A 13,032-nucleotide genomic window follows, 5' to 3' on the forward strand; every position below is an offset into this window, starting at 1 on the left:
TTCTTCTTCTTCTTCTTCTTCTTCTTCTTCTTCTTCTTCTTCTTCTTCTTCTTCTTCTTCTTCTTCTTCTTCTTCTTCTTCTTCTTCTTCTTCTTCGAGGCAGCGGGGTTTTTTGGGGGGAGGGGTAGCCTTGTCTGTCTTTGGGTAGCCTTGTTCTGTAGACCAGGCTGCCTCTCTCTGCCTTGGAATGCTGGTCCTCAGGCCTTTTCTTTTGTTAATTTTTGTCTGTTTTTTTCCCCCCCCCACAACAATTATTCTTTCTATTAAAGGAGGAAATGCACACAGTAGTGACTATAATAGTAACATAATAGTAAAAATAATATAGTAAAATATAATAATAGTATAATAGTAATTTTCCTTTCATAGAGTCTCACATTTAGCTGTTAATTAGGAGATCCACATTTAACAATTACTGAAAGTTAGTTATAAAAGTGTTTCATGTACTCAGACAATTCCATTTCATCACAGATGTTTGTTGATCAGTTTATATGTAATAATGCACTAACTTATAAAGATGTGTGCAAATAAGGCAGCCCGTATGTAGATGGCTTTCATGATTTGTGCTGAGGTAGAATGCTGGAAATAGAAGTTGCTATTCATTCACTCATTCATAACGACACACACACACAATTTGCTGATACCAGTTACTGTGCTACAGTATTTAGTTACATTGAGTTTTACTACAGTGCAATAAGGAACATTCTTAACCCTGTCACAAGGAAGTAAATTAATGTTTAGAGCCTTTTCAAGTCAGGAACCCAGTCTTTTACTGACTCTAGAAGACATATTTTCTAGTGATGAAATAATTTTTCTAAAAGTTTTGTGAGGATGTTGAAAAGAGGTCAGTTCAGTTTCAGTTTAAAAACCAGAAGGGGCATGATCAGGTGTGTGGGAGTGGCCATACGAGATTCTAGAGAGGGTAAGGCTGTGACATCTGAGTCATTATGTTGTGTGGACAAAGTGAAGGAAAGTATATTGTAGACAGGAAGAGCACAGATGAAGCCTGAAAGTGGTTTATGTCTAATGAAGAATAATATTTATGAGCATAAAATTTGGGTTTAAGAGCTTTAGAATTATATACTATTTGAAAATAATTTTTAAGAAAATAGAGAGAAGCTAAACATTGTAAAAATAATACTAGCAAAACATACCTTCTAAAGGACTTTGTTCAGAGCACATGAAGAGCTCTCAAAATTCAAACTTCATAGGACAAGCTAATGTCAATTAGGCATGGAATCAAATAAACCTTTTATTAAGGAGAGGATAGGCAGGCTATAATAATGTGACAATATGTTCAAAGTCATTAGTCACTGGGAAAATATAAATAAACTAAAGCACAAAGAGATGCATTTATGTACAAATAGGATGAGTAAAATATAAACTGAATACTAAGATCTGCAGAGAAGGCACAGCAATGGAGGACTTATTTGTTGTTGACAAGTGTAAATTGACAAAACACTTCTGAAGTAATCTAGTAATCTTATAAATTGATATGTAGACTTACTATATGACTAGACATGTTTCTTCTTAGGTATTTACTAAAGAGATGAAGATATACACATACAAAAGTTTGCAGATAGACATTCATAATATCTACTTGTAAGAGTCCCAAAATAGAAACACCTCCATTTTCTTTTCAACAGAGAAAGGCAACTATGGTAGAGCTGTGTAAGGAGCAATCCAGGAGAACATGACTGATGCTGCAGGCAGTGGGAAGATGACTCTCTTACCATTATAATAAGAGAAGGGAGCTGTACACTGAAGTACAGTGCAGTAAGGAACATTCTTGTATAACCACACTTCTGGGTTTGCATAATGAAGCACATGTTGAAGTGAAGCTGACTTTTTAAAAAATGCAAAGATGAGTGCTAAGGAATATAGTATTCACTCATCCAATCAGTACTTTGTATTATGGTAAGACACCTGCAGGTTATACAGCATTACTGTAGTACCGTCAGTTTCAAGGAATCAGAGGAAGCAGTTTGTCACTCTTTTGAGAACCACTCTTCTGGATACTTCTGAGGAAAGCAGGTAAAGCCATTTCAGAGATCAGTCTGAAGCACACGGGAAGTAAATGCCTGCCCAAATGTCCCAGACTTTTAAAAGATAAGCTACTGTATCCAGACAATTGTTAAAGTAAAGTAAGTCTTCACATCTGTCATCCATTCACATACTACTAGATGCTTGTAGAAGGTACAAATGTGTCTTATAACCCAAAGAAATAGCAGACTATAAAAGCATGTCTTTAAATATGTCTTTAAATAGTAGAAGTAGAAAATCTGTATTTAAAAAGAAGTCTTATGAAGATGCTGAACAGTGTAAAGGAAAGCAAAGCATTAGTAAGGACAGTAACCCAAACTACTGAAATGGAACCAAGGGAAAATGATGCACCTGCCATTAACATTTATTCAGGAGTCGGGAGCTGAGCTGGCTAGGTGAAGATTGGGCTTGAGTGAATCTCCAGTAGCCATGTCCAAAAGCTGAGCATAGTTGCACGTATCTATAACCCTAGCATTTGGAAGTGGAGTGAGGCAGATCCTGAGAGCACTCTGACGGCTTGCCTAGCTGAAACAGGGAGTTTCTGGTTCAGTAAGAGAACTGACTTGAATGCAGTAAGGCAGAGAAGAAGAGGGGAGTACAATTGATATCTTCTCTGGCTTCTGCATGGGAATGTGCAGGTGTTTGTTCATGCATTTTATATGTCACAAAACTGTTAAGACATATGATGTACAGGAAGAAAACACTGTGTCTAAGAGCCGAAGTTAATAAACTAGAAAGTCTATAAGTCAGAGAGGAAAGGAACAAAATGTAAAGAGTTTATTTTGAAGTTAATAAAAATCAGTAATCTTGCTATAATTAACAAGAAGAATAGTGAAAACATAGATTACTCATATTGGGAAGGAAAGAGATACCTGAAGATATAACACTGACTATAAGATTTGTGTGTGTGTATATGCTACATTCGTATGTGTAAATATTTAATGTGGATATCAAATCTATAAATTGAACTGAAAGTCCATACCTTCCTATCAAGAAAACCTCAAGTGTATACGATTTCATGAGTAAATCTGTCTAACATTTAAGAATACTCTCAGTCCTCAAATAGGGAAAGATGAAACATTTTTATAATTATTTCATGAGACAAATAATGTCTTGATAGTTAGACCAGAGAGATATTATAAGAAAAGAAAATATTTGCCTTTTCTTTCCTCTTTCTTTCCTTCTCTTCCTTCTCTTCCTTCCCTTCCTTTCCTTTCCTTCCCTTCCCCTGCCTGCCTGCCTGTCTGCCTGCCTGCCTGCCTCTAAGTGATGGGATTCAAGGTGTGCACCAACACAGCCCAGAAGAAAACATTTCTTAAAACAGGGTGAAAGGAGAAAACTGACTTGACATGTATGCTTTGGCATGTTTACCCTCATCATATACACATTAAAATTTTTTAAAAGATATAAATTAAATTATTTCATTTTAGGTTTTAAAAAATGTCAGGAAAAGAACATATGTTATTGTTATATAAACAGGGAAAATGTTCAGTAAAAAGGAATGAAATCCTGTCATCTGGTGCTAAGTGGATGCAAATACAGGGCATTATAGTAAGTAAAATGCAGAAAGATACAAATAACATGTTCTCCCACATGGGCACCAACAAAACTCATCTCCTAGGAAAAGGGAGAATAGTGAGGATTTGATAGATTGTGAGAGGAGAAAAGATGGCATACTGACTTTATTTTCTGTTCCACTCTGCATGTGGAACAAAAGTGTTTAGTTTTATTTTTGGTTTTATTCAGTCTTTCTGCAAAGAATAATGGGGACTTTAATACTTTTTTTTCTTTTTTCCTCCCCTCTCTCTTACTAAGGACTTCATTTAAGTCAGGAAGCCTTTGTGTTTTTAAGAGTGTAAGAAAGAAGTGTCTGGGGGAGATAACTTTAAAGAGGAAAGCACTGGGTAGCCTTGCAGATGCCCAGACAAGTACAGCTCTATAAATAGCACTTTTATCTATGGAAGAAAGAGCATGTTTATATGTGGTTGGGTAACAAATATGACTCAGTTTTTTACTGTTTTCACAAACAGAATATTTGTTAATAGTCACAATATTGAAAGTTAAATTAATTTGTGCTTCTACAAGTGCAATTTTAAACCAGAATTCTCCCCCCCCCCATCTGCGGATGGCTATTCTCTACCTAAAATGTTCAGAATGACTTAAAATTTTAAAATTGCATTTTATCATGTGTGAGTGTGTGTGCGTGTGGTATGAGTATGCCATGGCGTATGTGTAATGATCAGATGACAACTTTAGAGAAACATGTCTCTCCTTTTACTATATTGATAGCAGGTATCAAATTCAGGTCTTCAGTCTTGACAGCACATACCATTACTAATAGAGCCATCTTATTGGCCCAGTCTTTTCTCAAAGAAAATAAAAAGAAGTCCTCAGGACCACGGAGGATTCTGGTGTGTTGTTTTGATTTAAGCAGCTGTGTGTAATATAAAATTCTTTCTCTTATCTCAGTTTCTCCTCATGGGTTTGTTTTAATATTTAATCTTTTGTATTTATTTAAAATAAAAACAATGGGCTTATGTGTCACTTTAAAGTTTAACAGCAAGTCATCATAGGCAGGTGGGTAGATATGAGACAGAGTCGCACATTCTGAACCATCGCTTAAAGCAATGGAGTGCCTGAAACCTACCCATACATTTGTAGATAGACTTGATTTCTACAAAAGAATTTGTGAACCAATGAGAAAATTGTACTTCCTTGGTGTGTGTCCTCAGTCTTTTGTCCTTTAATTTTATTTTCGCCTTTCAGGTTATTTTGTCTTCACTAAATGATGTTCTTGACGGCTTTTGATTTGAATGTCCTGTGCAGCGCAGCAGTGCTTTGGACTGGTTTCAGTCCACTTCTTGCTGCCTTTAAGTTTTGTCTGCCCAATAAAACCTGTAGCTATTTCACTAGTTTCCCCTTCTCCCTCTTCTGGAACTCTGCGATGTTTCAGCACAGTTTAATTTGTCTTCTAGATCATAGATTGTCTTTAGTTTTTTGGTTTTTTTGTTTTTTTCAGTTAGTTTAAAGTATGACATCTTGTTTCATTCTTATATCCTGTGAGTAGATGAGTTAGGCAGAACTATCCTCTCTTTTATAGATGCTGAAGTAACAACAAGCAAATGATTGTATTTCTTCCAAGCAAACTGCTAATCTTAATTTTCATTGCAAAATGTGTTTCCCTTATACTGAGGTACCTTATGTTTTGTAATGTATGTACCACTCCTGTCATGTGCCTAGCACATGGTAGGTATTCAGCTAGTAGGATGTCCACATGAGATTTTCCGTTTGAATATACTCTGCTTATTTACTGAAAGATTCCTTACAGTGACTTGATACTATAAAGATTAAGGTAGTCTCATGTAAACAGACATCTCACTGAGGGAAATGGGATGGACAGGAAATGCTGCAGCCTGCCACTGGGGGATCCTTTCTGGGTGAGGGTGCTTAAGGAGGGGGTTTGAGAGCTTAAGATCAGTGTCTGCTATGAATTACTTCAGCTGTGGTAGGCCCAGAAGATGACTCCATTGGTAGTTCCAGAAGGTCCTTGAAAGCCTTAGCCAACAGCTAGTGCTGACAGACAGGAATGTATGAATTCAGCAATGGTCTAGGAAGCTGAGCCAGAGCCACATAGTGGCCAACTCAAAATCCTCTTGCTGGTGGGAATCAGTACAGAGGCTTGAGATGCTGTGTTGGGAGCAAGGCAGTGCTATCTTTTATATTATTTAGGCTAGCAGGGTTTACAGCTTAGGGCTGGTTCATTAACATATCAGAACCTGCCTTGGCTTATATCAGAGCTGCCTTGTGGTCGGTCGGCTTGTATCTTGCAAGCACTACATTATTCTAAGTCACACAGTATATAGCTTCACTTAGGTTCCTAACGATATTGTTTGTTAGTTTATTTTCTGTTCAGTTTTTAACCACTGAAATCTATTTCTTTTTAGAAAGCCATGCTTTTATGAAAGTGAAGTTTATAATTAGCTATTTAATAAATTGTGAAATATTTTTTGTCATTTTGTAGCCCAATGTTTTCAATGAAACAACATTTTATTTGATAAGAAAAAATTTAAATTTGGAGTATTTAATTTTTAAGCAATTATTTATCAGTCAAATGTCATTAACTCTATATTGTATACCAGATATTAATGTCTTGATATAGTCAATTGTTGTTGCCTTATTAGTTACATTTGTTCTCTTCTTATTTGTACAGGAGAGATCAAACAGATTCTAGAAAATGAACTTCAGATACCTGTGCCTAAAATGCTGTTAAAAGGCTGGAAGACTGGAGATGTGGAAGACAGTGTAAGTTTCTTAATTGACTAGAAACAAAAGAAAATTAAGCTATATGATTAACCGATGCCTAAGTGTTGTTTTTTAGCTTTGTGTGCTTGCTTGCTTTATGAGATAGGGTTTCATGTTGCACAGGCTGACTTGAGTGTCTTTGTAGCTAAGGTTGGCTTTGAACTCCTGATCCTCTTGCTTTTATTCCCTCTGCCCCCAAATGCTGGGATTTGGCAAGTGCCACTATGTTTATCCTGAAAAATTAAGTCAGAAGTAAATTTGGTAGTAATAATTTGGTTTAATTCCCAAATAATATTTTTCAAGTTAAATAATTTTGTATCAACCAATAATGAGTTTAGGTATGCAAATAAAAACACTATGTGGCATGTTTTTTTCTATTTTTAAGTATTCTCTCTTTTTTTTAGGAGGTTGGTACCTTTTTGAGAGCATTTACCTTTTTCTCAAACCTCTTAGGGTATCAGTGAATACCCTGGAATAATAATTTACTGACCAATTACTTACTGGCCTGAAAGAAGTCACATACACTGTGTACATTTATGCCAAGTATTGCATATGGAACAAAGATAATAGGAAACTTTTAAAACTTGGAAAATTTAAATGGTAAGAATATTTCTTCATTTCCTTGGTTAGTGGCAGGTGCATGGAATGAATTATATCTTGAGAATTTACAGAAGGTACTGTAGTTCTCAAGTAATAGTGGCTATTGCTATGGACCCCTTAAACTCAGCCTCATGTATAAAATATTTCACTTTTTTTCTTAAGAGAGAGCAGGAATGGAAAGAAAGAAATGCATTAGTGCTAAAGTTTTATTATGTTTAAGGTAGAAATAATTATGAATCTTCTTATACAGTTACTGAGCATATTCTATGCCAGGCATAAATACAATCTTTTGGTTTGTTATTTTGTAAATTTTGTGGCAAGTTGTGCATATATATATATATATATATATATATATATATATGTGTGTGTGTGTGTGTGTGTGTGTGTGTGTGTGTGTGTGTGTATTATAATGCACTTGGTATTATGTTTCATTGAGACACTAGAATTTCAGAATCTAGGCAAGAAGTTTAAAGTTTTGATACAGTTAATGATGTGTTATATCAGGACTCAGCAAGCCTCTTCTGTATAATCAGGGAGTAAATATTTAAGCTTGTCCAACCTCTGATACAACTATTCTGCTCTATTCCTGAAGAGCAGGAACACTCCTGACAATTTATGAAAAGCAAACAGCTCTTTTTCAGTCTAACTTTACTTATGGACACAGAATTTTAATGTTATAAAATTTTATGTCATGAAATATTCTTTTGATTCCTCCCCAATCATTTAAAAATGTAAAAGCTATTTTAACTTGCACACATATAAAAACAGCTTGGTTTGGCCTATATGTCCTTAGTCTGTTGCTTCTTGGTGCTATGTAGTCCTCAGTTTGAAATCAAAGGGTATGTACATATCAAGAGCAGCTTAGGAAGCTGCTTATTAACTCATCTTCACTTTTGTCTGTTCTGATAAACAGGGTTTTAAAAGGTATGAAGGAGTAATTCAACAACCTTGATAGAAATAAACAGCAAGAATGAAACCATTTACATTTTTTAAAATTGAGAAACCTGTGGTAATCTAATAATACATCCATTTTCAGTAGATTGCTAATAAAAAGGCAGTCATTTTGAAAATGTTCTTTTGTTTGTTTGTTTGTTTTTGTTTTGTTTTGTTTTTGTTTTTGTTTTTGTTTTTTGTTTTTTTTTTCTGAGACAGGGCTTCTCTGTATAGCCCTGGCTGTCCTGGAACTCACTTTGTAGACCAGGCTAGCCTTGAACTCCGCCTGCCTCTGCCTCCCGAGTGCTGAGATTAAAGGCGTGCGCCGCCACGCCCGGCTCTAAAATGTTCTTATGGTATTATTCTTTTTAATTGGGCAGTCTTTTAGTTACAATACTTCCAGTTACTTACATTTTTTTTTTAATGTAGGATTTCTGTGATTCTCATGCCATCATTTTTTAATTGCTTCCAAATTTATATTTTCTTTCCATACCTCAGTGAATTTACATGTCTAAGTTGACAATAACTCTTCTATTTGCATATCTTCTTTTCCTTCCCCCCTCTCTTCTTTCTTTCTCTTTTCTCTTTTCTTCTCTGATTTTTGGTTGAGACAAGATTTTATGTACCCCAGGCTGGTCTTAAACTCATTGAATAGCTAAATATATCTTCGATTTCCGTATCTTTCTGTCTTTATTTCTATTCTGTACAGTTTAGAGAATGTTCTACAATATCTATATTTTCAGTTTTCCATGAGTATTAGAATTTGTAGCAAGCCAAAGTAAAAGAATAAATAACAAATGAGGCAATTAAAGCAGCAAGCTGGAGTTCTCCATCCAGAGTATTCCCTCAGGTGAGACTTTGAAGTAAGAAGACAAACAGAACTGTCAGAGATACATCATCAAATTCTGTGCTTGCAACATCCAGCAAAAATTGAGCAGAAGGTTTAGGGCAGGCATCTGGAGCTAGCTCACAGGTGAACTTTTCAGTATGCCTGAGCTTCCCATAGTGGGACTTGCTGCTTTTCTTTGTCACTGTAGCTACTTTTATGCCATGGATGAAAGTAACAACTGCTGGACATGTTTCACCTTCTAGCTGTTTTCAAGGACAAATGTTTTTACCTTTTAGTCTGTCTTGCTATAATCTTCTCTACCTAAGTTTGGGGATGGGGGTACAGCCTATTCCCAGATCTTGCAAGAGATTTTTGAGACATTTCTGCTTAGTTTGAAATGGTGGGGACAGCCCTGCTTTCCAAGCCAACCTCCCAGATGAGCTCAAACAACATGAGGCATTTTACCACAGGATGTCCGTTTTCCCCTTCCCAGTTGCTGGGGTTATGGATATGCAGTAACCATAACCAACTCCATCTTCACATATCTTAATGACATCCATCGTAGACAGACCTACTTTAAAGAGAACTCGTGATTCTCTCCTGTGTTGTTTTTTGTTTCTGTTTGTTTGTTTGTTTTGCCAGTTTTCTTCAATAAAGTCAGCCTTGTGTAGCACTGGTAAAACAAAAAAAGTCCTATTGATTATATTTGGTAAGTCCTATTGATTATATTTCTAAAATATTTCTTAACCAAGGATACTTTTCATCATTTTTATTGTAACCGCCTAAATCAAGACGGTTAGTATCTCTACCCAGACTAATGTCACTATTGTCTTCTTAGCTTCTTTTTATGGCGACTTCTAGTTCACTCTCTGCTTAGTTGCCAGAATGATCTTTTTAAAAACATGAATCAAAGAACATTGCTCTTTTGTTGAAATACAGCTTTTAAATCTTTCTCAACTTTACAAGTGCCCATTGAGATTTTCTACCCTCAGCTTCCATGCCATGACTTAAAATCCTTTACTAGGACTGAACTTCTTGCACAGTCTCTGACAGATACTGTTCAGTTCTGTGAGCCGTTATTACCTCTAAATCTGTACGTAAATGGCTCTTTCTGCCTTTGGAGTTTAGCTTTATACTACCTGTGCTACCGACATTTCTCATTTGGCTCTCATTCCATGATTTCCCACCATATCAGTATTATAAGAAGAGGGGTCATACCTGTTTCTATCACCAGTGTATATAGAATTCTTGGTATATTGGTATCAAATAAAGGTTCATGGATGAATGCATGAATAAATGGCCTAAAGAAAGGGTCCGTTTTATTTAGTCATGCCATATAAGTCTTGATAGGGACGATTTGATGGAGAATCATTGGGTAGTAGATTGACAAAAGTAAAATAATGACTTGATCGAGTGCTAAGAATATTTTTCTAGTTCACAAAATAATAAAGATAAAAGGTAAAGATAAACTTCCTGTGTATATGTGTATGCACTTTGTTTGCATGCTCATGTTATTGAGAGAACACATCAATTTCACAAAGGTATTTCATATTTAATATAAAATTTCAGATTTTCATGTGTTCTGGTAGGTTGTAATTACATAGGCAGTTGTGTATTGTGTTTGTTTTCAAACCATGCACCATAAACCGTTAATAGGTTGTGAAGTTAACTGAATGGGTAATAGACAACACAAAGACAAAGGAGAAGAAAAAGAAGTGAAATACAACAGAAATGTCATTCTAATGTAAATAATTAGGGTATTTATTTTTATTTAAGACTGCACTTAGTAAGATGGCCCTCTCATGGAGCAGTTAAAAGTTCTTCCTGTGGCCTGCTTGGGTAAGATCACCTTTCTCCAGGTGTCTTTTTCTCCATCTGCAGAATTAAGAAATCCTTAATTAAGGATTCCTTAAGCTCTCCTTGCTTTTTAACACTTACAGCCTTGCCATTATCATTTGTTTTGACTCCTGCCAGGATTGACTTTGCTACCCTTACCTGTTTAAGCCAAATCACTCCTCTCCTGAATCTTCATAGACTGTACATTCTATACCTATCTTATCTTTCCTTTCCCTGCAGTGCTATAAGCCTTTTTGCTATGTTCCATGGAACTAATCCATCATTAGCAAAATTACTTTTATTAAAGTTGTTCATGTACATTTCCTTTCTGTCTTCTTCTGAGTGAAAGCCATTGTCCTCAGGAAGTTGGTTCTTTTGTAGTCTTCTTAGTGTTAGTTTTATTTTGGCAGTCTTCATACAATTGGAATAAATATGTGTCTTCATTTTTAGTTCTAGATCATTATTTGTCTTTTCAATCAGAATTTCTTCAGCTTTGAATTTATGTCAAAAGGTTATTTCTTTTTGATAACTTAATGAAGTTATCATCCCGTTTCTCTATGATTGTTAACTTCTGGCTCATAATTACTCTTTGACTTGATTCTTACTAATTTAATTCTAAATTCTAGCAAGACTTAGACAATTAAAAAAAGATTTATTTTATTTTTTTACTTAATGTTTATGCACTTGTGTGGGTATAGCTGCCTCCAGAGGCCGAAAGAGGGCATTGGATCCCAGGAGATGGATTTACAGATGGTTAGAAGCTGCTTGGCCAAGGTACTGGGAACCAAACTCTGGTTCTTTGCAAGAGCAGCAAGCAACTTAACTGCGGAGCACTCTCCAGTCCCTCTTACTAATGTCAGTATCTTGTAAATTATTTATACTGGCCACTTAGTTCCTTGGACTGGACCTTCTTTCGACAAAAAATTTTCACTATTTTGCTTCATTAATCTCTGCATGCTCTTAATATTCTATTAACAATGGCAGAAGCTTTCATCTTAATTTCAAGTTCCCTTTTTTTTTCTGGATAGTTTTCACCTTTTAATTCATTTCTTTTAATATTCTAGCTCCAACAGTTCTCCAACTCATCATGCCTTTAATCCATTATTTCTGCCATTTTTTTTAACTTGAAAAGCTATTTTTATTTATTGTTTAAACATCTGTACTGGCTGTGTTTGTCTGAAGCGCTCTTTCTCTGTGGAATCTTGTTTGTTGCCTTGCTCCCTTCAAACCTTCGCTCAATGAGCACAGTCTCTGATTATCCAGTTCAAAGTTACAAAGCTCCCCTAACGCACAGTCTTCAGCCCCTTTCCCTGCCTTAGTGTCAGTCTAAAACAAAACCAAACAACAAAACAAAACTACCACCTTCTAATTTTCAACTGCGTAGATTACTTTTATCCTCCTAATACGTAAGTGCCTTTCCCTGTACCCTTCTTAGTCAAATAAGGACTCCTAGGTTGTTCTAGCTAATCTTCTGATTAGGATGGCCTTGGTACAGAGGGTAGCGCAGTAAAATTTGGTAAATAAAATGCATGCCCTGAGTGCAAGCTGTGGAAGTGAATTTCCTTATGTGCACAGCTGTCAGGAAGCGTGTTAGCATGAGCTTACCGTAAGATTGGGAGTCTTAAAATGTAGGAGTTTTGTGACAGTTAATAAATCAGTGTATGTGGGTGTGACTCACAGTGAGATTTAACAGAAAACATCTCTAGAGTCAGAATAAAGTGATCTGGAGTCCACAACAAAGTTAAATAATCTCTTAGGCTCCAGCTCCTCATTATTAAGAAGCCTTGCTTTGAGGTGCTTTCTATGGTTTTTCCCCTCAGGTCTAAAGCCTGCACTGCTAATGTTTTTCTTTGAGTCTACTTCAGTGGAGACACGGATGACTTTTAGTTGCGTTCTTATCTGTATGCATCTCTTATGAGCTAAAAGTTTTCATCATGCTGGAATGTTCAGATTTGTATTAATTTGCAGTAAAAATAGCAGAAACAAGATGGTTTGGATTTAGCTGCTCTTTTGTTATATTTAGAAAATTACCAAAAGTGAAAGACCAACCTAAAGGTTGCAAAACATTCAAGAATTGTAAAAGTTACTAATGTAAACAACGTTCATTTTTGTTTTCTCTTCTTTTCTATTCCAGACGGTCTTAAAATCACTACACTTGCCAAAAAACAACAGTCTTTATGTCCTTACACCAGACTTACCACCTCCTTCATCATCCAGTCATGCTGGGTAAGATATTTACTTCTCCTGGAACTATGAAAGGAAAAAATGGATGGGTAATTTCTTTAAGTTTTGTATTATAACCAATAAAAATTTATGTAAGCTTTTACTATTTGGATGAGATTATTCATTTGATTTATGGTAGATGCCTTTTTTCAAAGAAAAATCTTTTAGAAATGCCTGTATATTAAAAATAATCAAGCCGGGCGTGGCGACGCACGCCTTTAATCCCAGCACTCGAGAGGCAGAGGCAGGCGGATTTCTGAGTTCGAGGC

General features: G+C 35.7%; 1 protein-coding gene across 1 annotated transcript in view; it reads left to right on the forward strand.

The window, feature by feature from the left end:
• The window catches only part of Faf1 (Fas associated factor 1), a 307,082-nt gene that overhangs the window by 69,165 nt on the left and 224,885 nt on the right, over positions 1-13,032 (forward strand). The window contains exons 5-6 of the mRNA XM_021200199.1: positions 6,251-6,342; positions 12,675-12,766. Of these exons, the coding sequence (XP_021055858.1) occupies positions 6,251-6,342; positions 12,675-12,766 (184 nt within the window). The remainder of the gene's footprint in view (positions 1-6,250; positions 6,343-12,674; positions 12,767-13,032) is intronic.

This window comes from Mus pahari, chromosome 6 (assembly GCF_900095145.1).
Source record: "Mus pahari chromosome 6, PAHARI_EIJ_v1.1, whole genome shotgun sequence".
NCBI lineage: Eukaryota > Metazoa > Chordata > Mammalia > Rodentia > Muridae > Mus > Mus pahari.